At 36.8% G+C, this 26,098-nt stretch overlaps 1 protein-coding gene across 3 annotated transcripts in view; it reads left to right on the top strand.

Moving 5' to 3' along the window:
* The window catches only part of PBX3 (PBX homeobox 3), a 227,984-nt gene that overhangs the window by 167,746 nt on the left and 34,140 nt on the right, over positions 1-26,098 (top strand). For 2 of the 3 annotated variants that reach the window (XM_036261567.1, XM_036261569.1), the window contains exons 3-5: positions 3,410-3,651; positions 16,081-16,271; positions 22,428-22,563. In XM_036261567.1, the coding sequence (XP_036117460.1) occupies positions 3,410-3,651; positions 16,081-16,271; positions 22,428-22,563 (569 nt within the window). Of the gene's footprint in view, positions 1-3,409; positions 3,652-16,080; positions 16,272-19,167; positions 19,216-22,427; positions 22,564-26,098 lie in introns of all 3 variants that reach the window. The other variant, XM_036261566.1, reaches the window with a different exon arrangement.

The following is a 26,098-nucleotide window of genomic DNA, read 5'->3' as shown; positions in this document are numbered from 1 at the left end:
TTTATTTATTGCCCTTCGAATGCAGTCGTCTATGCAGATGCTCTCTCCCATTATCTGTGGGGCAGGTGCACAGCATGTTGAAAGACAGCTAATTAGGATTTGCTGAAAGATATGCAAAAACTGTGGGCTTATAACAAAGCCAAGTTCATTGTTAAACAATGTTTTACTGTGTTTGTATGATTTGTCTAAATCTTAGGGATACTGAAATGAACATTGTGGTTATAAGTAGATTGCAAATAAGGTTTGTTTGTTTTTTTAAAGTTTATAATGCTATGATAAACCTGGATGTAAAACTTTTAAATCTCTATAAATGTCCCAATATGCATTTTGGATTAAAAACAAGAATGACCAATTTTTAAATTACTGTTTTCCCAAGTTTTAGTCTGAAGATATCAAGATCTTTTGAAAACCATGTAGTTTGATTCATCTTGGCCCTGACAAATTTTGGTTCATTAAAGTGTTTATAGGTTCCTGAAGGAGTAGGTGTTAGGATTGGAAGCCATTTGTGACTTTGGCAGTTTAGTAAGCCAAGTAATAGTGAGTGAATGGGTAGGTAGGATAAGGAATGAAATAGTAATTTGAAGAAAATAAATAAGTAAGGAAGGAAAAAAATAAGTAAGAAAATAAACAAGTATTTAAATTAAAAATAGTTTTGGAAACTAGTATTACTGTTTAAAGATCCATAATAATGACTTTGCTTAATAGAGAAAAAAATTTGATTCACTTTCCTAGCTACAGCCAGTCCTCAGATAACGTTTTGTTGTAACGTTGATGAGATACAGTAGGAACTTAACTCTTGTTTATATCAATTATCCTATGGTAAAATTAATTTCCTTATCCGTTGTTTCGCTTATAGTCACAGAACCTACTGATGAGGTGAAATGAGGATTTACTGTATAGTTATGGCAATGACTTCAGTATTGATAAAATAACCTTCTTGATGTTGCCTAATTGCAAAATGCTCTAGTACTTTTCATGTACAGGAGTGTGAACTTTTTGTCAGGAAATGATTTTTCTGATTAGAAAACATCATTTATAAAGTAAATGCAGAAGGATTGCATTAAAACATTTTCTATATTTGAAGCAAACACTGAAGTGTTGATTTACTTAAGATTTTAGAAGAGGTATTATCATAAGGGAAATATTATGTCAGATGAAAATACATATTTATAATTATTTTTATTTGTTTCCACTACTGATGAGTTTAAGGGTTGCTTCCTGGTGTTATGGTAGTGTTGGTTTGTATGCATGTTAAGTACATATGAAATTGCCATAGATGGCTAATTAATTTGTGTCTTGCATTTCTTTCTGATGAATTTCCTTCTATCTCCCTGCTTTCTTGTGTATTAGTCATTGAGCATCCTCTCTTGTGTGCCACACGTGTGCAGGGAACTGAAATAATTTTGTGTATGGATGTTGATCTATTAAGAACCTTGCCAAATGTCCATAGGAAAAGATCAATAAATATAAATACAAGGGGAAAACTAGAACGTAGATAAAACATATTTCCAGGAGAAGCACCATTATCTGTGTAAAACACACACACACACACACACACACAAATGTAAGCAAAAATTTAGTTTAAAATGGACAACGTAAGGAATTTCCAAATGAATAATATAAAATGAAACAGAGCCTGACGATAAGAGATTGTTCAGTGAGTCCTCACTGCATGTCAAAGGCACAAAAAACTTCGTATGTGAAACTACAAGCATGTGTAGGCCATGAGCTTTTAACATCTAATAAAATGAATTAGAAGGAAAGAAAATGAAAGTTGTTTGTAAAAATACCCATGTAATCAATATTTGGCAATTTCTTCTAGATCTAGACGAAATAGAAAATACATGTTTGTCTATCTTTAATTATCAGCAATGTGATGATACTGATTTTATCTTATTTAAGGGAGTCACCTAACTTTTTGGTTTTCTAAATGAATTATTGTCTTAGTATATTACAGTTTTCGAACCTTATTTATTTACCTCTACAGGCAACAGGCATCATTTTAAATTATTTTGAGTTAGTTTTATTACCCAGTTGAAATTATTCTGAAGTATATTTTTAAGTGAAAGTGACAGCTTTAAAGTGTTTTGAGGGAGGAAATTAAAGTTGTACATTTGAGTTAAGACAGCCAAGAGCTCTCTCCTGCTGGGAGTGTAATTCAGGACATCTAGGAATGAAATCTGTTCTTAAAAGAATTGATGGTAGTTTTAGGTTAGCATATAAAATTGCAGAGCTGGTGCTCAGTTGACTACTTGGCAGCTTATAGATGTTACTGTCATGTAAGTTACACCAGACACAGAATGTGCACCACTGTGAATAAACAACAACAGGCACAGACGCAAAAGGCAGAATCCAAATGCAGACATGCAAGATGCCAACTTCCTTTCCCCTTCCCCAGGATGCCTTGTAACTAGTGTGAAGAACCTGTTTTTAAATAGATTTACAGAGGTTAATTGGGCTGGGATATTTTAGATTATGTTACACATTAATGAAAATGCTGATTTTGAGCTGTCATGACTCCAGTGCTTTTTATACCATGATAATTATTTTAAAACTTTGTCTTCTGTGTTGTTGAAAACATCTTGGCAGAAAGCCTGTGTGACCTGATTAAACCTACAAATTGTCAGCTGTGATCTATAGTACTCAGACGAGGTGCTGACTGGGCATCACTTAGGAAGTTCTTTATTTAAAAGCAAAATTAGATTGAGACTACTGTGCCCAGCACCATATTGCCATGTTGATGGTACATTTTTAATACTGTATTTAGTGTCCTGGTTTAATAGTTTGTTGACAGTTGCTTAACAAAGGTATTTAATAACATATATTTAAAAGCATAACTAATTACTTCATAATGTATGTATGTCTCTTCTACCCCTGAAATCACATAGTGGAGAAGCACATCTGATCCTGTTTATTTTTTAATTTTTGGATATAGCTTGTGAATTAATTATTCTATGAGATTTTAAATTATATTGTAACTGTATAAATAGAACAGCCACCTTTCTTTCAATGGGTTTGTTTTATAGGTTTTTTTTTCTTTCTCAGAATCCTGAATATTTTACATTCTTCCCATTTGATGCTTATCAGATCACCTAAATCTGGGAAGATTTGCATGTCAGAATATTCTGGAAGCCAGGGCTACATTTTTTTTCAAGGATCCAATCTGGCATAAATTGAGAAGGGGTGAGCTTAGAAATTTTGGGATGCATGTAAATATTATCTTGAAAATAATTTTTATGCTTATGTTTATTGATAAAATGTAAATAATGAAATTATAGTACACTGATGTTGTTTGATCGTTTTCTCGAATAAATAAAATACTCACACTATTTGTCCTGTTTCTTGCTTCTTCTCTCTCTCTCTCTCTCTCTCTCTCTCTCTCTCTCTGTCTTTCTCTCTTTCCTTGAAGGTCTCAGCATCAGAGGAGCCCAGGAGGAGGACCCTCCCGATCCCCAACTAATGAGACTGGACAATATGCTTTTGGCAGAAGGGGTTTCAGGTCCTGAGAAAGGTGGGGGATCGGCGGCAGCAGCTGCAGCCGCGGCAGCCTCTGGAGGTTCTTCAGATAACTCTATTGAACACTCAGATTACAGAGCCAAATTGACCCAGATCAGACAAATCTATCACACAGAACTGGAGAAATATGAACAGGTCAGCAGCCGCCACTCTCATAGTCCTGCACAAACCCACTATTGCTCTGCTATTAGACTGCGCTAACCAATTCTGAGGGCTGTGAGGGGTAGGTGTTAACACAAAGAGCAAAATAAATTGGGTCAATGCTAAAATCTAAGTGAATTGTTGGATTCATGACATGAAGTACCTTTGAGATTTCAGAGGTGAAGCTAAACTATTTTATCCCATCTGCTTGTGTTAGTTTTATTCATTCCTTGCATTCACATGGCCTTGCTACCATACCTGCAGCCATCCTTCCCCTCTAACCTCACCACTTTGTGCTCTTCAGTGCTTTGTATCATTAACATTTATGCGCTGGCCTTGTTCATAAGCTATGATAACTTTTAAAGGGAGGCACTGCATAGTGAGCTTTTCTTGCTATGCTGTGAGTTTCAGAATCCTCCTAGGAATTCTTATGGATTGTGCCAGACTATAGGGGAGGGAGTTAACTTCACAAAGTAAGCAGATTCTGGCCTGTCTCTCTGAGGAGAAGACCTCCCAAGATAATTAATCTGGGGCAGGGAATTCTAGGCATTCCCTGTGTGCTAAATTCCTGATTAGAGAGTATGGATTAAAAATGTTATTCTCAACAATTATATTAACCGTATTTCATTGAATCTTAAGATGTCTTTGATTTTAAGCTATATCATTGTTTTATGTACTATCAAGAAAAAATTAACACTGCCCAATTTAATTATAACATGCCATTGGTTGTAAAATGCTTCCAAACTTTAGAGATGTTAAAATGTGGAGAAAAATAAGTTAACTGTTAGATTTTATGAAAAAAGGTAAAATGTTCATGCTTCATTTTGAACTTATTTTAGTTGTTAGTTTAAGCCTAAAACTCTTTTTTTTTTTTTTTGGTAAAAAAAAACAGTTGCAAGTTGGCTGTTATATAGAGTTAAATCTAAAATAAAGAACTGCCTAGATATACCCATCACCCAGATAAATATATTTTAGCATTTTGTCAGTCTTATCTTCCCTCACCACCACCACCACCACCACCCTCACCTTTTTTTTTTTTTGGTGGAGTATATTAAAGCAGTCTTAGGGGTACCATACCATTTCACCCATACATACTTCAGTATATGTAGTCGGGTATGTCTTATAGTCCAAACACCTTAATGTGATGTGGAAGTCCTGATTTTTCTTCTAAGTTCCCTGAATAGTTTCAGTTGTATATGTTATTTTTTTCATTGCCTTCTCTAATATGCTGGCTATGGTGATACTAAGCAAATGCTGGATTCTGTCCCAGAGGTGAGTGAGTTTTGAGGGAGGGTAGAAAGATTTATGTAGTTCTCTGTTAAAATACAATATAAATTAATCTCATAAAATATTATTGTTTTTCAGAATAGGACATTTTGACATCTCAAACTGTATCTCTAGTCTCATTTGTAGGAATAATTTTTGGTAGAAGATGTGCAAATAAGAATTTTAGAAAAAATATGTATGTACATGAAAAAAATGGAGCTTTCTTATTTGACATATGAATAATTGAGAGTAAACAAAATAAGTCATGGTTGAAAAGGTTGCCCTGAGCATAAACAATGGAAATGGCTCTGATTTGTAGTAATATCCTAATTGCATAACTTTATGTTAAATACATCTATACATGCTTACTAAATAAATACCACCAGTCACCCTGCATGAAAAGATCTATAGTATTGGGCCAAGTGGCTCTACTTTTTTGAGGAATTAAGATGGTTCCTTTCTATCTCCTGTCATGTCTCTTCACATACACCTCCTTATTTTCTCCTTATAGTCCTGTAAGAAGTTGGGTGAAGCTGGCATCAGTCATTGTCACAGGATATGGGTTTTTTTGTTGTTGTTTTTGTGTGTGTGCTTTAAAAATACACATGTACACACAAGTTCTTCATGAATCACACTAAGTATTTTTGAATTTTAGGATTAAATATTATAATGCGAAATAATGAGTTTTAGAATGTAATCATGAACCTTATTTTTAGATATATTTAGTAGCCTAATAACTACTTCAATGTATATTTCTTTTATAATTTTTAACACTTTCAGAAGGAAGGAAATATAGATAAATGAAATCAGTGCATTACTATAGACAAATAAATAAATAGCGTATGATGACTAGTTGGCTGATTCAATAGAATTTTATTTTACCAGTTTTCTTCTGTAGGTTCTGAATTGTTTTAGAAATAACAATTTAGGCATTTAATTCTCTTGAATTGTCTTTGGGGTTCCTTTTATAACTCTTCTGTGAGTTTTAATATAATATAGTCACCTTTTCTTTTTAAATCTTTGGGCTACAGGTCCTTATCTGGGATAGACCTTTCAGGGATATCTTTTGAAAATACTGGGAGGGCTAAGCAGAACTAAGTGAGATAAAGGGGTGACATTTCTGAAATAGATGGTATTATAATTTCCATTTTACAGATGAGATAATGAGACTCAGGTTAAGTTATTTGTCCAATGTTGCACATCTAGTTAGTGTTAGAATCAGGCATTGAAATTGGTTTCTGACAATATGCCTGCCTTTTTCATTGAATTATGTTGCTACTTATGTCAAATTGGGAAATAATTCAGGTACATTCTGGTTTTCTCTGATTTGCCCCTGTTGGATTGCATTTGGAATGGGATCAGAGTAGAGATGAAAGAAGACACACAACTAAAGGAGCTATTTTAATCACTTTGCAGAAATTATATTTTTTCTCCTAAAAGTGAACATGGGTACTCTGAGTGACAGAAAGCTTGTTAGTAAACAGGAAGAACATATATGTTAGGGCAGAGGCTTCATCAGAAAATTGTGTTGAGTCTTTTACTAAAAGAAATAAACTACATTGGAATCTAGAGCTATTCACTCTACTGTGTTTTGCAATGAAGCTGTAATGAAAATGTATCTGAAGCCTGTTTAGATTTAGATTGCCATAAAATTAACACACACCCCCACTGCCGTAAATCAAAGTACCTTATAAACATAGCCGTCTACCAAGCTAAGCAGACTAGAGCTATAGTTTGAGCAAAATTAAATCCAAGCTACAAGGCTCACTTTTATGTGTGTTTTAGGAGTGGTACTATCTTTAAAATATGATCCTTTTTTTCCTCTATAAAATGTCCTTTGATCATATGTCTCCATTACATAGGCTTAGATGTAATGATTTTTGGTGATAATCATCTAAAATCACTTATAAACCCCTTTGAAATATTAGGTATAGAATATATATTAGAGTGAGGTTCTTGAATATGACTACCACCCCAGAGGAAACAAAACTATTTTACTTTTCTCTTGTTGATCCTGACACCAACAGGAATATGATAATTTTCCAGAGCTTGTAGCAACTGTCTTAGACTACTTCGTCTTGGGTGCATTTCCTCCCTCTTTAGTTTGACAAAAACCTGGTTGCTTAATTGTCTTCTTGTAATTAGTTAGAAGTTTTGAAAAATGCTTTTACCTTTTCAAATATGCTCTTATGATTAAAGGCCCAACTATTAGAGTAGGTGAATTCCTAATGAACTTTAGTCAAGGTTTCTGGGAAGCCTGTTTTTAAGAATTGAAGGCCTTCTTGCTTCCTTAACCTCTCTACCAAAGGGAATGGACACATTGGTATTTGCAAATGAAATTTGACTTAGACATTTGTTCTCAGTTAAAACAGAAAAGATATATCATGCTCCATGCAGCTCTCCCACTTTGCTTGTACCAGAAGAAATGCTTGTACACAGGCAATTCACTTCATAATTTATAGCTGCTATAATAGAGATGACATATTGAAAGCTATCTACTATAATTATATTGAAATACATTTTTGCCGAAGGCGAAAGTGTTGTAAGGGTCCCAACCTTCCCCTAGCATCTGGGAACCTGCTTTCTGAGTTCACAGATACTGAATGAATGCACCTCAAATCAGGTAAAGCTTTGGAATCAAGCCTATGCACTGAACGTGCTCAAGACCAATCAGAAACTGTTTAGAGACTATAGGACTTTCAGATTACTGAGGATTATTGGGGAATGGAGAATGAGTGTGGAACCTAAACCACTATAAAAGAATTGCCTTGGGCTATTTGAGGATCTCAACATTATGTATTTATATCTCCTTGCAAAATCTCATTTGCTTGTAAAGGATTTTTATTAGGTTAAAAAATGCTGAAATCATTACATTAGAGATTATGTAATCCACAAACTACTAATTGCATTTTGCTATTTATTTTTAATAGTTAAGCAGGAAAAACAAAGGTTACTACCTGACGTAAACTTTATATTTCATTTTCCTAGGCAAGGCTTTGTCATTCATTGTTCCAAGGGAAGGGTTTTTACTTTTTCTCAGGTTTCATGCTGGGTCTTTTCCTTGACTAGAAGGAGTGTTTGAGTGTTCCCTTTTTTCCTCCAAGTTTCTAGTTTATTGACTCTACCAAATCTTTGACCATAAATTGAACAGTGAATGAATTGTTTTATATATGAATACTCTTTTTTATTTAACTTTTTTGGAAGCAGTGTTTGTATTCAGGCAATGGGAAGGCAGAACTATATTATATATTAGGTAATCAGAGTAGGGACTTACTTGCAGAATTAACACATACAAAAATATGAATTTCATTAAATTGCTGTTTTTGTTGTCAATAATGACTGCCATTTATTAAGTATTTGTTATGTTCCAGACTCTATGTGAAGAATTTAACATACATATATAATATAATCCTTACAAAACCCACATGAGATAAGGTTCCTAAACTATATAATTAGGTAAGAAGTGTTGAAATACTGTGAATATTTCATCTTTGCATATGGATCTCATTCTAGTTGGCTTAGAAAGACTCTTTAGAAGAATTTGTTGATATAATAATAAACATTTCATAAGTACAAAATATATAATATTGGACTAGAGTTGCTTGTAAGATTATAAATACACCTAGAAAATGGATGCATGCAAATTTGAGAGGCACTGACTTTTAATAGAGATTTATTCTTTCTTGAAAAGTGGATTTTAGGTAACAAAAATAAATTAATAAAAAAAACCTAAAAAGAAAAAGTGGGTTTTAGAATAAGCAGTATTATGATCTGTTGTCTACAATTAGCTTATCTAGATGGTTACAAATGACCAATTCAGTTTTTAGATCTGATCACTGAACCATTTAGAAACTTTCTCTAAAATCAGTGCTTGCTTTTTGTTTGATTTCACATTTTTATATTCAATGATCTGAACTTACTGGTAGGAAAGGGGCTGAATCTTGAATTTACGATTGAAAATAACACCACCACAAAACAAGCAAAATGCTCAAAACTTTGAGTGTAAACTAAATAGTCATGAATATTGAGGAATCAGTTTTGTTTTTTGTTTTTTTTATCCTCACCCGAGGACATTTTTCCATTTTTTGTTCAGGTAGAGTGGGAGGGAGAGAGAGGAACAGAGAGAGAGAGAGAGAGAGAGAAACATCGATGTGAAAGGAACACATCGAGTGGCTGCCACTCACACAATCGACCAGGGCCGGGGACAAACTGCAACCGAGGTATGCGCCCCTAGCGGGAACCGAACCCGGGTCTCTCAGGACCGCAGGCCGACGCTCTAACCGCTGAACCAAACTGTCCAGGGCGAGGAATCAGTTTTACTAGCCAAGAAATAGAATTAAAAACAGTATAAAAAATCCAAACATTTCAAGTTTTCAATTATTATTTGGTTTGGATTTTTTTTAACTCACCTGAGGATATTTTTCTATTTATCTTTAGATAGAGTGGGAAGGACAGAGAGAGAAAGAGAGAGAGAGACACACACACACACACACACACATTGACATAAAAGGGACACATCCACTGGCTGCCTTCCACACGACCCTGACCAAGGCTGGGGATAAACCGCAACTGAGGTATGTGCCCATGACTAATCGGACCTGTGACCCATTGGTCCACGGGCTGAAGCTCCAACCATTGAGCCAAACTGGCCAGGGCAATTTGTATTTTTTTTTCATTTATCTTTAGATCGAGTGGGAGGGAGGGGGAAGGGGAGAGAGAGAGAAACATTGATATGAGAGACATCAACTAGTCCCCACCCATATGACCCCAACCCGGGCAGGCGACAAACTGCAACTGAGGTATGTGCCCTTAGTGAGAACCAAACCAGTGACTCTGGTCCACAGGCCGACACTGTAACCACTGAGCCAAACTGGCCAGGGCGGCAATTTGGATTTTTAAGAAGAAAGGAACAAATTGGCAAAAAGGAAGGCTTATATTAAGAATGATTGGCCCTGGCCGGTTTGGCTCAGCATTAGAGCATCGGCCTGTGGTCCAGAGAGACCCAGGTTCGATTGCCACTTAGGGTATGTACCTTGGTTGCAGTTTGTCCTGGCCCTGGTTGGGTCGTGCAGTAGGCAGCCACTCAATGTGTCCCTTTCACGTCGATGTTTCTCTCTCTCTCTCCCTCCCACTCCATCTGAACAAAAAAAGGAAAGATGTCCTCGGGTGAGGATAAAAAAAATGAATTGATTGAAAATTTTTTTCTAATCCTCACCTGAGGATATTTTTTCATTGATTTTCAGTTAGAGTGGGAGGGAGGGAGGGCTGGGGGGAGGGGCGGAGAGAAAGAGAAAGAGTGATGTGAGAGAATCACATCAGTTGGTTGCCTACCGCACAATCCCAACCAGGGCCAGGGATCAAACCCCAACTGAGGTACATGTCCTTGACTGGAATTGAACCTGCAACTCTTTGGTTCTTGGGCCAATGCTGTAACTGCTGAGCCAAACTGGCCAGGGCGATTGAAACTATTTTTATCATATGAAGCTTTCCATGCTTTATGTTCAATTAACTATGTTATTGCAAAAAAAGACGTCTGTTATTACTCTAAATTAGAACATTCAAGTAATCCAATGTCTATTTTAATAACATAGTCTTGGAGGTATGATGGAGGATATGATAAATGTTTGTAGTGAACATCCCACATTATAAACAGCATTGATGCTAGTATGTTGTTGGGTGGCCCTTCAAACAACTCTGTAATCATTTGATCATTCTTACTGCATTTATATGTTTTAAAAATGCATACCTTTTAAGGAATTGAAAATGAAGCAGTACTGTGTTCTGCTCTGAAACTGGTACAGATGAGGCTCTAAATGAGGCTGTAATTTACTTTCAGTGGTATAAAGGAAAAAAAAAATCACTTTGCCTAAAGTGTATGCATCTTTCTTAAGGGTGTACCCAGATTTTAATTATCTAAATGTAAATACTTAACGAATTTTACTTAGAGTAATGAGCTAAAGTGCACACTACATAAATGAGATGTTCTAATTAATCATGTATGAACTACTGGTTTAAAGAAAAGCTATGTGAATTCTGTGAATGTTGGGCTATTGCCAAATTGCTAATCAGCATTTGCATTCATAGATGAATTCACTTAATAAGTTGTGAGACATTCAGCAAATGTTTTAGAAAATTACGAGTTTTTAGATGCAGAAACTTTTTGCGTTTAACCTGTTCCCTCCTCCCCATCTGACACACACATGAGCCTTTGACTGTTTCCTAACAAACCATAGGGAAACATTCATTTTGGAGAGGTTAACGTACAGCCAGAGAAATACTAGGAGAGCTAACAGCTGAGTTATCATTCACACAGGAGTCTTGAATTATTTATCAAGACATACACCATGTCATAGATGTATGTTACCATAATGTGTGAGCTAGTCTGTAAGAATTAGCAATGTATGTGCAAATAAGAAATATTCTTATATAGCAGTTCTCAAACTTTTTGGTCTTAGGACTTAGACTCTTAAAAATTATTGGAGACCCCTTAATTACTTGGTTAGTTATATCAATATTTATTATACTAGAAATTAAAAGTATTAAGCCCTGGCCAGTTTGGCTCAGCGGTTAGAGCGTCGGCCTGCCGTCCAGAGAGACCCGGGTTCAGTTCCCTCTAAGGGCACATACCTCGGTTGCAGTTTGTCCCTGGCCCTGGTTCGGTCGTGTGCGTGGCAGCCACTCGACGTGTCCCTTTTATATCGATGTTTCTCTCTCTCCCGCTCTCTCTCTCCCCTTCCCTCCCTCCCACTCTATCTGAACAAAAAATGGAAAAATGTCCTCAGGTGAGGATTTAAAAAAAAAAAAAAAAAGGAAATGAAAAGTATTAAAAAATAACAATAATAAACCATTATGGTAATTTAAATAACATTTTTTAAAATTCCCCCAAGGCTCAAAATTCAGTGAGAAGAATGACATTTTTGCAAAACTTTTTAATGTTGGACTTCATAGAAGTCACCTGGATTCTCACATGTACTTTTGCAGTCAATCATGTGATTAAAGTATATAAATAACATCTGGCCTCAAACATGTCATTGGAAAAGGGAGGAGTATATTAATAGCCTTTTAAAAAATAATAGTTTATTGATTTTTAGAGAGAGAAACATCAATGTGAGAGTGTAACATCCATCACCTGCCTCCTGCACGCCCCCTTCAGGGGATTGATACTGCAACCTGAGCATATCCCCTTGACCAGGAATTGAACTGGCAACCTTTTGGTGCGTGGGACCATGCACAACCAACTGAGCCATACAGGCCAGGGTTATTAATAACCTTTTTATATAACTATAGATATTCTTCTGATATTACACTAAAACTTGACAAGTTATAGTTTCTTAAAGATTAGTTACAATGTGGAGTCTGAAACCATATCAATCCACTCTTTATACTCTGTTCCTTAAAAATCCATTGTTCTAGTTTGAACTTGAAAGGATCTTCTACCTACACATGTTTTTGTAACCTCATGCATTGATCATGTAGAAAATATCAGTTCACTGGGTATATCTTCCAGTTTTGACACATTTTATTATATAATATCAAAATATCATATTTATCAGTATCAGTACCAAACTATCGAAAGTGTATTGGGAAACTGTCAGGCTCACAGTGGTGGGTACAAGGTTTTCAAAATTTCATCACTGGCACAACTGTCAGCTGTTTTTTTTTTTGACATGACAGGCTTACTTGGTTCATTTTTGAGAAAATATCTGCCAAATACCCAAGTCTGAATAATCGTAATTTGTCTATTTTGCTTTCAAATAATAGTGTCTCATGAAAAAAGCAGCTTCACTCACAAGTTAAACAATCACACAGTATGTTTTCTTTCTTTTTTTTCCTTTATTGATTTTAGAGAGAGATGAAGGGAGAGGGAGAGAGAGATAGAAACATCAATGAGAGAGAACATTGACTGGCTGCCTCCTGCATGCCCCCCACTGGGGATCGGGCCCACATGCTGGGCATGTGTCCTGACTGGGAGTCGAATCGGCAACCTCTTGGTGTATGGGTCGACACTCAGCCATCGAGCCACATTGGCTGGACAGTACATTTTCTTAAGATGACCATCGTTGATACACAGAGAAATACTTTTTGTATTTCTTCCCATTTGTCACACAGAATATTAAAGATTTGGTCAAGTGTTGAGATATAGTAAAAGGAATAACTTGTCTTATTTCATTCAGGACATTCCTAAGTGAATCTGTCTTTCTTTGTGTGTATTTGTATAAATGAGTGGTAGTGACAAATAAGAAACATCAAAGATTACTTAGTATACTGTTTTTCAAAGAGGTTTTTATAGCACATTGGTCTGCAAGATGCTGTAGTTCCAATACAGTTGCCAACAGTCACATGTAGCTATTGAGCCTTTGAATCTGGTTAATCTGCACTGAGATGTGCTGTAAATGTAAAATACATAATAGGTTTAAAAGTGTATGAAAAGAGAATGTAACATGCCTCATTAACAGTTTTTTAAATATTTAGTATGTGTTCAAATGTTAATATTTTATATATTGGATTAAATAATATGTTAAAATTAATTTCACGATTCTTTTTTTTAATGTGGCTACTAGAGAATTTTAAAAATCTCATATGTGACTCTTAATATATTTTTCTGTTGGACAACACTATTCTAGAGAATAGAGGTTTTGTGATCAAATTTACTTGGGAAAAGTTGGATACACCATTCCCCTTTGAAGATTTACTATGCAACTGGCATAGTAGAAGTACTAAGGAGTCCTGCAAAAAAAATAAAAGCCATTTAAAATTTTGGTTAATACCTCATTACCCAAACATAACTGTATTTTATTGGGTCATGTATTAAAATTTTCTGGAATTAGCTATACACATATAGAACTTGCTGGTCCTAGTTTAGGGAAACAGTTCTAGTTTAATTTTCTTCATTTTACTGATGAGAAAACTAAGGGCTGGAGGTTGTCAAATTATATAATTTTGAAATTATATGAATGTCTCTTTAGGGAAAATGCAAGAAAAAACAAACATATATTTCTTGGCAGGGCAACCACTTTGTTTTTTTTTAGCTCTGCATAAGATAGTTTAAAATGATAATAGAGTAGGGGAAAATCTTAAATTTACTTTTATTTTGGTTTCCTCAAAGGTTTTAGATTTGCAAAATTTCTTAATATTTTTTGTGTGTCATAAATTAGGATAATAATTCTTAACCTTTTAAAATTATAGACTGTCTAAGAATCCAAAATGAAAGCAAACAAAAACTCCACAAATTGTCGCTTCAGGAAATACACATGTACACACAACTTGTATAATATTTTAGGGACTCATAGACATTCTAAACCTCTCCATGGACTGCAGTTTAAGAATTCTTCACTTATAGTTCAGGGATAATGTATTTAAGACTGTCAACATTACTCTTGAATTGTAATATAAACACCCACCAATCAGTAGATGTTTATTAGATACCTACAATGTGTATTATACAATTCTACACTCTGAAGAATTCCATACGTATAACGTAGTGTCACTACTCACAAGTAATTTTACATTTCTTAAGACTTAAAACATATTAAAAAAATCTTTAACTGGTAAGCAAGACTCATTTTACTTTACCTTAGAAACATTTATAGAAAAGCTCTATAAAAGTTTAGAGTAACTGAAACACTCAGTGTACTTGAAAGGTTAGTTCTCTAATGAGCAGTTAGAAAAACCATCATGTGCTAGATGTGAGCAATGTTCAGGATATCTGTAGGGAAGAAGACATTATTATAGCTTCAAAATGTGTCTTGCCATGATCAATGATTGTTCTTTCTACTCGCTCTACCTGGGGCATCCGTGCAGTAAGATGCAGAATCTGTGTCTTGTTTTTTTTAAAATATGTTTTCTTTATTGATTCTAGAGAAAGAGGTAGGGAGAGGGAGCAAGAAATAGAAACAGCAGTGAGAAAGAGATCATCATTTGGCTGCCTCCTGCATGCCCCCAATGGGGGACTGGGCCACAACCTGGGCTTGTGCCTTGACCAGTGACTTCCTAGTGAATGGGTTGATGCTCAACCAGTGAGCCACACCGACCAGGTGCGTCTTGCCTTTTTAATGAAAATGCCAGAAGATGTTCATTTTATTCAAGGGTATAGACCGATGCTTTATATACCCAGGCAGTACTGGATTTTAGTGTAGACCCAGTTACATGGTTTTGTAGATGTAAAAGAATATAGGTGAACTGAAAGAGATGGAGACTGAGGATTGTTAACTAAAATCTGACTTTTTAAGACCCCAATCTGATTAGGATTTGCCCCTCCCCTGAAGAGTTGAGCTGCCTTACCCATCTTCCAGGGATGGCTCATGTTCACTAACAGGGCCCACACTACAGCTAAATTATACTAGATCATTGGTATGCTTGGCCTTCAAGGCCTTTATATACTAACACAAACCTGAATTCTTTCTTCTCTAAATAGTCTCTCGGTTCCCCTGAACTTACCACATAGCATTATTTCCAGGGTTTTTCTTATACCTGGAATCCCTCCTGATTTCTGTCTTTACCTATCTTTCTTAAGTTCTACCCATTCTTCAAAGCCCAAATGTCACTTGTGCCATGTAGCCCGATGTGATCACTACCTCCAGAGAGAACGCTAACTCCTTGGAACTTAGGAAGCACTTATTCCTATCTTCCTGTGACTCATTGCACAGACTGCCTTGTTTCAGAATTAGTTTTATTATATATTTTATCACATGGAAGTCCAGATCTATATCTTACTCATTTCTTTATCTCTTAATAGTACTTGTAAGAGTTTGAACTTCATAGTCCTTCAGTAAGCATTTGTTGAATGAATGTAAAACCCCAGAGAAATTAGAAGGTGCTTAGTATTAATAATTAACATATATTTATCTATAAGAGTTGGTAGAGAGCATCCCCCAATGGGATAACCTCATTTTGGAACTGGGGACAAGGGTGGATGGGAAGGGCAGTTGAGGGTAATGTCTTCCTTGCATGTCTGGCCATTCATAGTTTCAGAATTCTTGCTGCGCCATCTAACTATACCATTGCCATTTCACAAGTGTCTTAGTTTTCATCTTACCCTACCCGCCGCATCATGCCATTGGCAACTGCAAATGAGGTAGAAATTTAGATGAGTTAATGTCTGGGTGTGATAATATAAAATACCAGATTTCTAAAGAGTGATTTTTTTCCCCCTTACAGGCATGTAATGAATTCACTACACATGTGATGAACCTTCTCCGAGAACAGAGTAGAACACGTCCCATTTCCCCAAAGGAGATTGAAAGAATGGTGGGCATCATCCATCGAAAATTTAGTTCCATTCAGATGCAACTCAAACAAAGCACTTGTGAAGCAGTTATGATTTTAAGATCAAGATTCCTTGATGCCAGGTACGTGAGGCCACAGATCTATTGCGTGACTTTTTAAAAAATTTTTATTTTACTCCTTATATGTTATTTTTTATAAAAATGGCCAGTTGGTTTTAGATTCTTTATTAATTTGGCTATAAGAGCTCTTCTCTCTAATGGACAGGTAATTCTCCACATGGTTCCTGTACTGTCAAGCCTCTTGTCTGGGATTGGTAGTGCTATTAGCTACCAATTGGTGACTTAGGAAATAGCTAGGATTAGTGCTGCTGCTAATGATTTAGGAATATGTAGCCTTTCAAATCTGATGCTAAAGAATTATATTTAAAGATAACTTTCAGCCTGTAACTCTGCTTTAACAAAGGTTTGTTTTCTTCTAAGAATTTATTGATGTTACATTTCTTATGTACTTTATAAGAAAATAGTTGGAAATACTTGTGCACATTCTAAGCAAAAATAGTTGGAAATACTGATGCTCCTAAGAAGGAGGTGGTATTTTAGTTAATAGCAGTTACCACAAAGCCCCAAACCTTGTTTTTCCAAATCAAGTGAGAAAGCCTATCAGTTCCTATGGTAAGGATGAAAATTTCCCTTTTACCTACCTGAACCTTTTGCCAGGTTTCACAGGAATTAGGTAATTAGTTGTACATGGTGTGTTTGACCTAATGTGTGATAGAATAAAAGAATTGTCAAATTGCTATGATGTGCTGCCTCTGCAGGGATGCCTCTTGGGCATTGCTAAAGCTTGGGATCAATCTTCCATTTTGGAAAGGAGGTTCTGTTTTTTTTTTTTGGTACATGCCTTTAGCAGAAACCGAACCCGGGGCTCTCTGGTCCGCAGGCCAACGCTCCAACCGCTGAGCCAAACTGGCCAGGGCAGGAGTTTCTATTTTGTTTGGCTTTCTCTTACTTGGAATCTGACAGGGGTGATAATTATCATCCAAATTTTGCAGTATAAGAAAATAACTAAGTTATTGTCTAACTGGGAAACAAGTTCTGTGGAACAGTTTCTTCATGCCAGAGCTCTTCCTTAGGGCCAGATAAGGAAACATTTGCCACCTTTGGTTCCCTCTTCTTTTATGAATAATCAGTCACAAGAACTCACCAGTGCTTCATTTTCAACATTTCTCATATTATCTCTCTCTTTTTTTTTATCTTTACTTGCACTGCTCAGTTCATATTCCTCCTTTTATACCTGGACTAGCACAGTACCCTCCTACTGGTCTCCCTGTCTCTAGTCTTACTCCCTTCCTGCTCATCCTCCATATACCTTTTCTGTTTCTATAGCATCACTATGATGACCTAATGGTTTTGATTAAAAACCACAGTAGCTTTTTAATGTGGGCAACTCATATACATATTGCTTAACCTGGCATTTAAGGCCTTATATGAGCTGTTTCTTTTTGTTGTTGTTATAAGATTTTCTAAAGTTGCCCTGGCCGGTTTTGCTCAGTGGTTAGAGTGTCGGCCTGCGGTCCAGAGAGACCTGGTTTTGGTTTCTGCTAAGGGCACGTACCTTGGTTATAGTTTGTCCCCGGCCCTGGTTGGCCACTCGATGTGTCCCTTTCATGTCGATGTTTCTCTCTCTCTCCCTCCCTCCCACTCTGTCTGAACAAAAAATGAAAAAACTATCCTCGGGTGAGGTTAAAAAAAAAAAAAAGATAGATTTTCTAAGGTCGTGTGTGTGCCCCCCCCCCCCCCCCCCCCCCCCCCCCCCCCCCCGGTTTAAAAAAATATCAAGCTTACTATGGTATGTGCTCCAACCGGGGATTGAACCTGTAACCTTGCAGTATACTGGACAATGCTCCAACCAACTGAGCCACACTAGCCAGGGCTCTACTTAATACTTATAACAGCTCAGCAAGTTAGGGAGGTGACAGAGAAAAACAAACATTTTAAAATTGTTTGTGAACTTTGAGCATTTTAATAACAAATTTACAACAAGGACATTTAAAAGTACTTCCATGGATAAAAAAGCTGTGGTACATATACACAATGGAGTACTATGCAGCTGTAAGAAAGAAAGATCTCTTATCCTTTGAGATGACATGGAGGGACCTGGAGAGTATTATCCTAAGCAGAGAAAGACAAATATCACATGATCTCACTTATTTGTGGAGTATAATGAACATAACAGTCTGAGAAATGGGGTAGTCCCAGAGACGTGGAAGTGGGGTACAGACTGACAATCCCCAAAAGAGGGGGTGAGGGGGGAGATAAACCACAGAACTTTTATGCATGTATGCATGAACAATGAACAATGGACAACAAAGCTGGGGACAGGGCGGGGAGGGTGGAGAAGGGGGTATCAGTGGGGGGAAAAGGAGAAACATATATAACAAAAATAAATTAAATAAAAATGAATATATAAAATAAATAAATAAATAAAAATAAAAGTACTTTCAACAGAAAAGACTCCTTAACACTATTGCTATCCTTATTTCTGGGGATACTTTCTCATTCTTGTCAACATGCATGCTTTTTTTTTTTTTTTAACATAACTGCATTCATAATGTATACACCTAAATCATTTATTTTTCTATCAAGAAGAGTATGTTAACAAGCCAGAGTGAGCAGAGCAAGAATGAGAATGTAGCAGAGCTTGGAGCAGGACCTTCTCCTACAGAGACTACTATTAGTGCCTCGATGTTGATGGGACTCAGCCCTGGGACTGAAGCACCACTGCACACTGGCCTGAGGCATAGCTACTTGGAGTGTGTTGAAATTGCCTGGGGGCAATGAAATTTAGGGGAAATGCTTAATGGGTGTTTCTACAGAATGTTTTTCTAAAAAATAAATAAACTGTAAGACCTAGTTGTCTCTTATGCCTTCAAGTGAATGCAAATATTGGACGTTGGTTCTGTGTGTTCTTGTTGTACCTCTTATCAAGTCCTCTATACTCAAATTTTCTTGGTAATAGGACAAGACAAAGCATGTACCAGTACAAAACAATGAAGAAGAGATGTGTGTAGGTACCTCTGCACTTCTAGTAGAAGTGCTATAGTTTGGATCCAGCCAAAATGTCTGGGGTGAGGTGTTCTGTTCTGCCCATAAATTTGTCCTCTGAGGTTTTTCAATGTTTGCTAAAACCACTTGTAGGCAAAATTAATAAGTGAGTCAAATTTATCTGTTTTCCCAGATATGTTTTTGCTCATTATTTCTTTCATAAGTCCTCATTTCCAAAAAAAATGCCCTGTTTCATCTACTCCAGTGTACCCTGGGTCTTGTTGCTGGACTCCATGTCTTAGACTGGGAGTCATAAACTCACATGCTTACATATAATGGAATTGAATGGATTGGTTGGATTAAGGGCAGTAAAGATTAGAGCAGATGGGTGCATATCTGAGGGGACAGCCATCACTTACCTTTAGGTTACGGCTGCCTTCTGAGAATGTGGGCCTGGTGTGGCTGATCTTACAAATTTTTTTTTTTTAATCCTCACCGGAGGACATTTTTGTATATATCTTCAGATAGAACAGGAGAGAGAGAGGGAGAAAGAGAGAGAAACCTCGATATGAGAGAAACACATCAAGCATTTGCCACTCACACGACCTCAGCCGGGGCCAGGGACAAACTGCAACTGAGGTAGGTACCCCCAGTGGGAACCGAACCCGGGACTCTCCGGTTCGTGGGCTGATGATGCCCTAACTGCTGAGCCAAACTGGCCAGGGCTGATCTTCCAATTTTTTATGAAAAGCCAGAAACCTATATTTTTATGAGCAAGACATTATTGTTTGGTCTCATTAAGCGTTATCTGTGAACCAGGTAATTATCAGTAGGCTTGACAGTTTTAGTATCTATTCTAGACGTTTTCTACCCTACTCGCCAGACCAGCTACTCGGAGTGTGCCTCTTTGAAGTACCCCCCAGATTAGGGCTTTGTTTTTCTCTTCAAGCAATGCATGAGTCCTGCAAAAATACTAATTGCTGTTGTTGGTATATATCTCTTCCTCCCCTTCTCTGTCTTTCCTCACCATCACTCCCATCCAATTCATCATCAAATCCTGCTGATTTTAATCCCTAAATAGATCTTGATTCTCTTCTTCATTCCTTAGGAAACAATGGTTTAACCTTCCAAGGAATTATTGAAATAAGAAATTTTAGTTCTGATAACCCTGGTTTTTTTGTTCTCTTGATCTTCCTTAATGTTGAGATACAGATCACAAGCTTAACCTGCCGCATTAGTGACATTATTATTATTTTTTTTATCCTCACCTGAGGACATCTTTGCACTTATCTTCAGATAGAGTGGGAGGAAGAGAGAGAAAGAGAGCAGCATCGATGCAAGAGAGACACATCGAGTGGTTGCCACCCACAGGACCCCATCCGGGATTGGGGACAAACCACAACTGAGGTACGTGCCCTTAGCGGGAACCAAACCCGGGACTCTCTGGTCTGCGAGCCAACTCCCTAACCGCTGAGCCAAACCGGCCGGGGCGGTGACATCATTTTAGCTAGAAAGATCTCATAGGAAATACACATTTACAACTGCCTTCGGACGGTCTTTTCTGAGTGTAGGATATCACAGTTGAAAAGATTATTAAGATTCTTTGGAAGAAAGTATTAAGAAAATTATTTGGGGAAAGTATTTTCCAGTTACTGGAGAATCTAATTTAAGGTAAAGTCTGACAAATGCTCATATTCAGGCTGGGATTCTTTAAAAACTTAGTAACAAAACCCAAATACAAATGTCATTTTTGCTATTTGAAATAAATTATTAATAAATTTTTGATCTCCTAACACTCTGCCACCCGTCTCCCAGTAAAGGAATATTTTCTTCCCCTAGTCTTTCCCTGTGAGAAAATCTTAACCTTAGTCCAGGCAGTTGCTTAAGCAGACAAATCCAGAAATACTTGATGTAATTTTTTCCTTACCTTCCTTCTCTGTGTTCTCCACCAACTCCCGGCTCCTATTTCATCATCAAGTCCTATTGCTTTTACCTTTCAAATAGAGCTTGAATCATTTTATTTCCATTACTCTCACCTTATGTTAAGTTACCATCATCTCTCAATTTGACTATTGCAGTTGTCTCCTTAAATATCTTTATATTTCCTTTCATGTCCTCCTACTGCTATTCTTAGCAGTCAGAGCAATCTTGTTAAAAACATAAAATTTAAAATCTTTAATTGCTTCCTATTGGTACAGTAAAATCTAAAAATTTATATGGGGCCCACTAAGCCTATAATCTGGCCCCTGCCCCTTCCTTCCACATTCATCTCACACATTCAATGATTTTTACTATGCTCCAGACTCTTTTAGCCGTTTGGACTTTTCAACCTCTTTTCTGTTACCAGGATCATTTTCTCTGCTCATTCCTTTTCCCCTCTACTTTTTGACTAACTCCTATACATTCTCTAGATCTCAGATTAAATGTCATTCCTTCAAGGAAACCTTTCCTGATTTCATCATTTATGTTAGGTTCCTCTGTTACACACTTTTCATTATACCTTACGTTTTTCAAAACTTCATGGTACTTAATATGGTTACCACAATTCAAAATCTCTGTAATACTTGTCTAATGTCTTTCTTTCCCCTAACACTCTACTTTTCACCTTAACCCTCCAATCTTCTGTAAACTCCCTAGTATATCTTTTCTGTTTTGTTACAACTGGATCTTTTTTTGTTTTGTTTTGTTAATCATTACCCGAGGATATTTTTCCCATTGAGTTTTAGAGATAGTGGAAGGAAGGGTGGGAGGAAGACAGAGGGAGGAGAGGGAGAGAGAAGCATTGATGTGAGAGACACACATCAATTGTTTGCCTCTTGCACACGCCTTGACCAGGGCCAGGGATCAAACCTACAATTCAGGTACATGCCTTTGACCAGGAATCAAACTCAAGACCCGTCGGTGCACAGGCCAATGCCCTAACCACTGAGCAACAGCGACCAGGGCCTAGCTGAATCTTTATTGCATATCTAGAGCACATTAGATCCTCAATAAATATTTGTTGAATAAATCAAAGAATGAACTTAATTGTGCTTTGCATTCTAGTATTTTTCTTAGAGATTCTAAATCTTAAAATGCATTGTATAGTGCTTTGGAGGATGCCTACAGCATAATTTATAATACCATATTGATAAATTAGACCTCAAAAATGTTTGAAAATAGAAATCCACTTTAGTATATCCCTCTTTGGTCAATGCTGATTATAACTACAATTCCTTTTGGTTTTTGTCATAGACGAAAAAGGCGTAACTTCAGTAAACAGGCCACAGAAATCTTGAATGAATATTTTTACTCACACCTCAGCAACCCCTACCCCAGTGAAGAAGCCAAAGAGGAGCTGGCCAAAAAATGCAGCATCACAGTGTCACAGGTGAGTGAGGACTCCATGGGTCTGTCTTGTTTCCCTAGTAATATATGGACCCTATTCTTTCTTCAGGGCATTCTTATCAAATTTCATATCCAAATGTTCCACCATCAAAGAAGATATAAAGAAAACATAGGTATTTCCACATTTTAATGTAAGCTTTTAAGTTTAGGTAATTTTTTATTAACCCTAAGTGTCAAGGAGTTAAGATAGTTACCTGCCACCCTAGTCTAAATCTTCAGTAGAAGGGACATAAACATGCCATGGGAAGAGACAGTTTAATGGCATGTGGTCCTGCTTTTCCCAGTTTAAATGACTGACCTAAGCTTCCACCAGTGAGAAACCAATTTATTTGTTACTGAAAGGAAATGTAATATAACTCTTTGGTGAAAGTTTTGAGGAATTCACCAAGTCCTTTATTCATAACCATGCTATTATGATATTTTGGTCCCAGTGATTTCTGTGCTTCCTTGTTATCTACTAAACAAAAAAATTAAGTTCATTCCTGTCACTGTTTTGTGATTTGTTTTAAAGATCTATTTGTAATAACAAGTGGCCCTAAAGTTAGCTGTGATCATCTAACAAAAATACATTTACTTTAAAACAGATATACTGGTTATTTATTTAGATTGAGGATTGGCACCAAATAAATAAACAACAGCACCTCCTTAAAAAATAAGTATATCCTATTGGTTTTGGCTCGAAACTACAGTTTTATTTAAATATTCGTATTGTTGCTTATAGATTGTCATTTGAATATTATTTTTTCATAGCATGCAAATGTGATAGTTACCAACCAGTTTTTGTAGTGGAACTTAAGGAAAAGCTGACTCTTGCCAGAAATTTCAATGATTCCCAGAAGTCACATAAATTATAAAGTAGTTTCTAAATAAATACTTCTGCTTGTGCATCTGAAGTGTAAGATACTAAAGATCCTCTTTATGTTCCAATGAAAATTTCAAAACACTATTTTGTCATTGTTATTTAAGGTAATAGGGGCTGGGTTTAAGATGTTATCCAGCTCCTGTCTTAGCATTAATTTCCACAGAAACTCCAGCAAAGTTAGATTTATAATTAAGATTTCGTTTAATAGTTAATGTCATTGTCTTATGAAATAGTAGTATACCTTGATATTTTTTGGGGTGGGGGGACTCAGTTTGAAATGGAATATAATCGATTTGGGTTATCAGCTTATAAAAAACATGCATTTTATAAAACATTGAAATGGAATATAATCGATTTGGGTTATCAGCTTATAAAAAACATGCATTTTATAAAACATTACTATCTGGGTTATATAGTACTGATTTCCACTTGAAACACTAAGGAAGAGTATAACTTGTTGGATCAGACAGGGCAGGTGAAATTAAAAAATGCATTTTTTGCCTTGGCCACTTTGGCTCAGCAGTTAGAGCATCGGCCTGCACACCAGAGAGACCCAGTTTCGTTCCTGCTAAGGGCACGTACCTCGGTTGCAATTTGGCCCCCGGCACTGGTTGGGGTTGTGTAGAAGGCAACCAGTCGATGTGTCTCTCTCACGTCGATGTTTCTCTCTCTTTTCCTCCTTCTCTCCCTCCTGATGTATCTGAAGATAAATGCAAAAATGTCCTTGGGTGAGGATTAAAAAAAAAAAAAAAATTCTCAGGATAAAAAATAAAATAAAATAAAAGGTGCATTTACATCAGGTGGGTGTAACCTGGTATGTGCATTTCCCCAAACATCAGTGAAAGGATTGGGCTCATGCTGAACACCAGCTGATAATGCCAAGTCTGGTTTTCCAGCTCTCACAATAGTGTTCTGACTTAAAATTCATACATTGCATCCAATTTAAAATAAAATGTTTTTGTGGTTCCTCTTATTTTCTTTTTATAACATATTTACCATTGGAGAATAATAAAGATTATACACATTTATCAAAAACTGATATGCTACTGGGTTTTAATTAGTTGAAGTACTAGCTAGCATTTTGTGTGTAATGTAGGATTTCCTTAACATATGGCTTATGTAATAAGTGAGACAAAATGTTCATTTTGACTATTCTAAACCAGGGAGGTTTTTCTCTGCTTCTAAAATAGGATAGGAACTCATTTACCAGTGACTTAAAAAAAATTACTGTAGCCATTTCAGTTGTTTTCTATAGAAAAATGGCTTTGTTAGGTTTTGAAATTTTTAAAATAATTGCTTTATTGGTAGAAATAGCATAGACATAGATAGATATGTTACTCTGTCTAAAAAGCAGAATTTCTGATCTTATTTCTCCCAGGTCAACCTTTCAGATGCAGAATTTCAGTGATCAGTTTAAGCATCAGTTAAATTCTAACTATTTCTGCCCCTTAATTTTTCCTCTCTAAAAAAGTTAATTTCCCCTCAACAACTCCTTTACCCCACATTACTGAAGTGGTAAAAATGATATTGTTATTTTAACTACTGAAGACATCACTTGCTAACCTTGTAAACCAGTGCCCTTTTATTTAAATAGTTTAGAAGTTAAAGCAGAGAATATTCTCGACCTGACATATTAACTACTTTCTATGGAGAAAAAAAACATTATTTTTTAAAAACATTCTTTAAAATATGCATTGTACTAAAATACAGTTAAATTTAAAATCCAGAAATTATTTGTATCAAAGCTGACTTTAAAAAATTGAAGCCCACTGAAAACTGGCAACTGTAGCAACACTACTTTTGCTAGATTTTCAGTATATGAAACTGATTTATTCTTTATTGATGAAAATACTTAAAATACTGCTTAAATACTTAATTAAGGATAAGTATGGAACTTTCAAAAGAAATGTAAGGAGACTTCCGGTCAAAATGGCGGCATAGGTAAACGCGGTATCGTGTCCTCCCACAACCACATCAAAGTTACAACTAAACTACAGAATAACCATCATTCAAAACTGCCTGAAATAGAGCTGAATGGAAGTCCCATAACTACGGAATTAAAGAAGAGGCCACATCGAGACTGGTAGGAGGGTAGAGGCGGAAGGGCTGGTCCCACACCCACGTGTGGCAGATAAAAATCAGGAGGATACCTCAGCTGGGAAGGTCCTCTCTGAGGACTGAGGGGTCCCCATCCCACACCAGGTGCTCCTCTCAGGGTTCCAGTCCAAGAAGAGAAGTCCTCATAACTTCTGTCTGGAAAAACCAGGGGGAACTGAGGCTCAGGGAGGCCGAGTCGGCTAGAGCCCCAGGCAGCTCCCTAAAGGGCCCGCGCACGGACTTACTCGGACTCTCTCCCTCTAAGCTTGGAGGGGAGGCAGCTCGAGGGACGCCAGAGACATACAGGGAAGAATTGAGCTGTTTGGCACTGGAGCGAGGGCTGGAGAGGGGGTTTTCTCAGGGAAAAACGTGCTGTCAGAGGCCTTTGTTCCTTTGGTGAGCCCTTCCCTGGGGTGGCAGAAAGCCGCCATATCTGGTACTTTAGCAATTTGGCTCATACTGGTTGCCCTGCCCTGGTGATTCTCTGAGGCCCCACCCAACCCAACTTCCAGGCCTGTTGCCAGTTGCTTAACCAGAGGATTGGCCTGCCTTGAATCCT

This window comes from Molossus molossus, unplaced genomic scaffold (assembly GCF_014108415.1).
Source record: "Molossus molossus isolate mMolMol1 unplaced genomic scaffold, mMolMol1.p scaffold_m16_p_14, whole genome shotgun sequence".
Taxonomy (NCBI): domain Eukaryota; kingdom Metazoa; phylum Chordata; class Mammalia; order Chiroptera; family Molossidae; genus Molossus; species Molossus molossus.
Note: the sequence above shows the minus strand (reverse complement) of the source record. Positions and strands in the feature narration are given on the sequence as shown.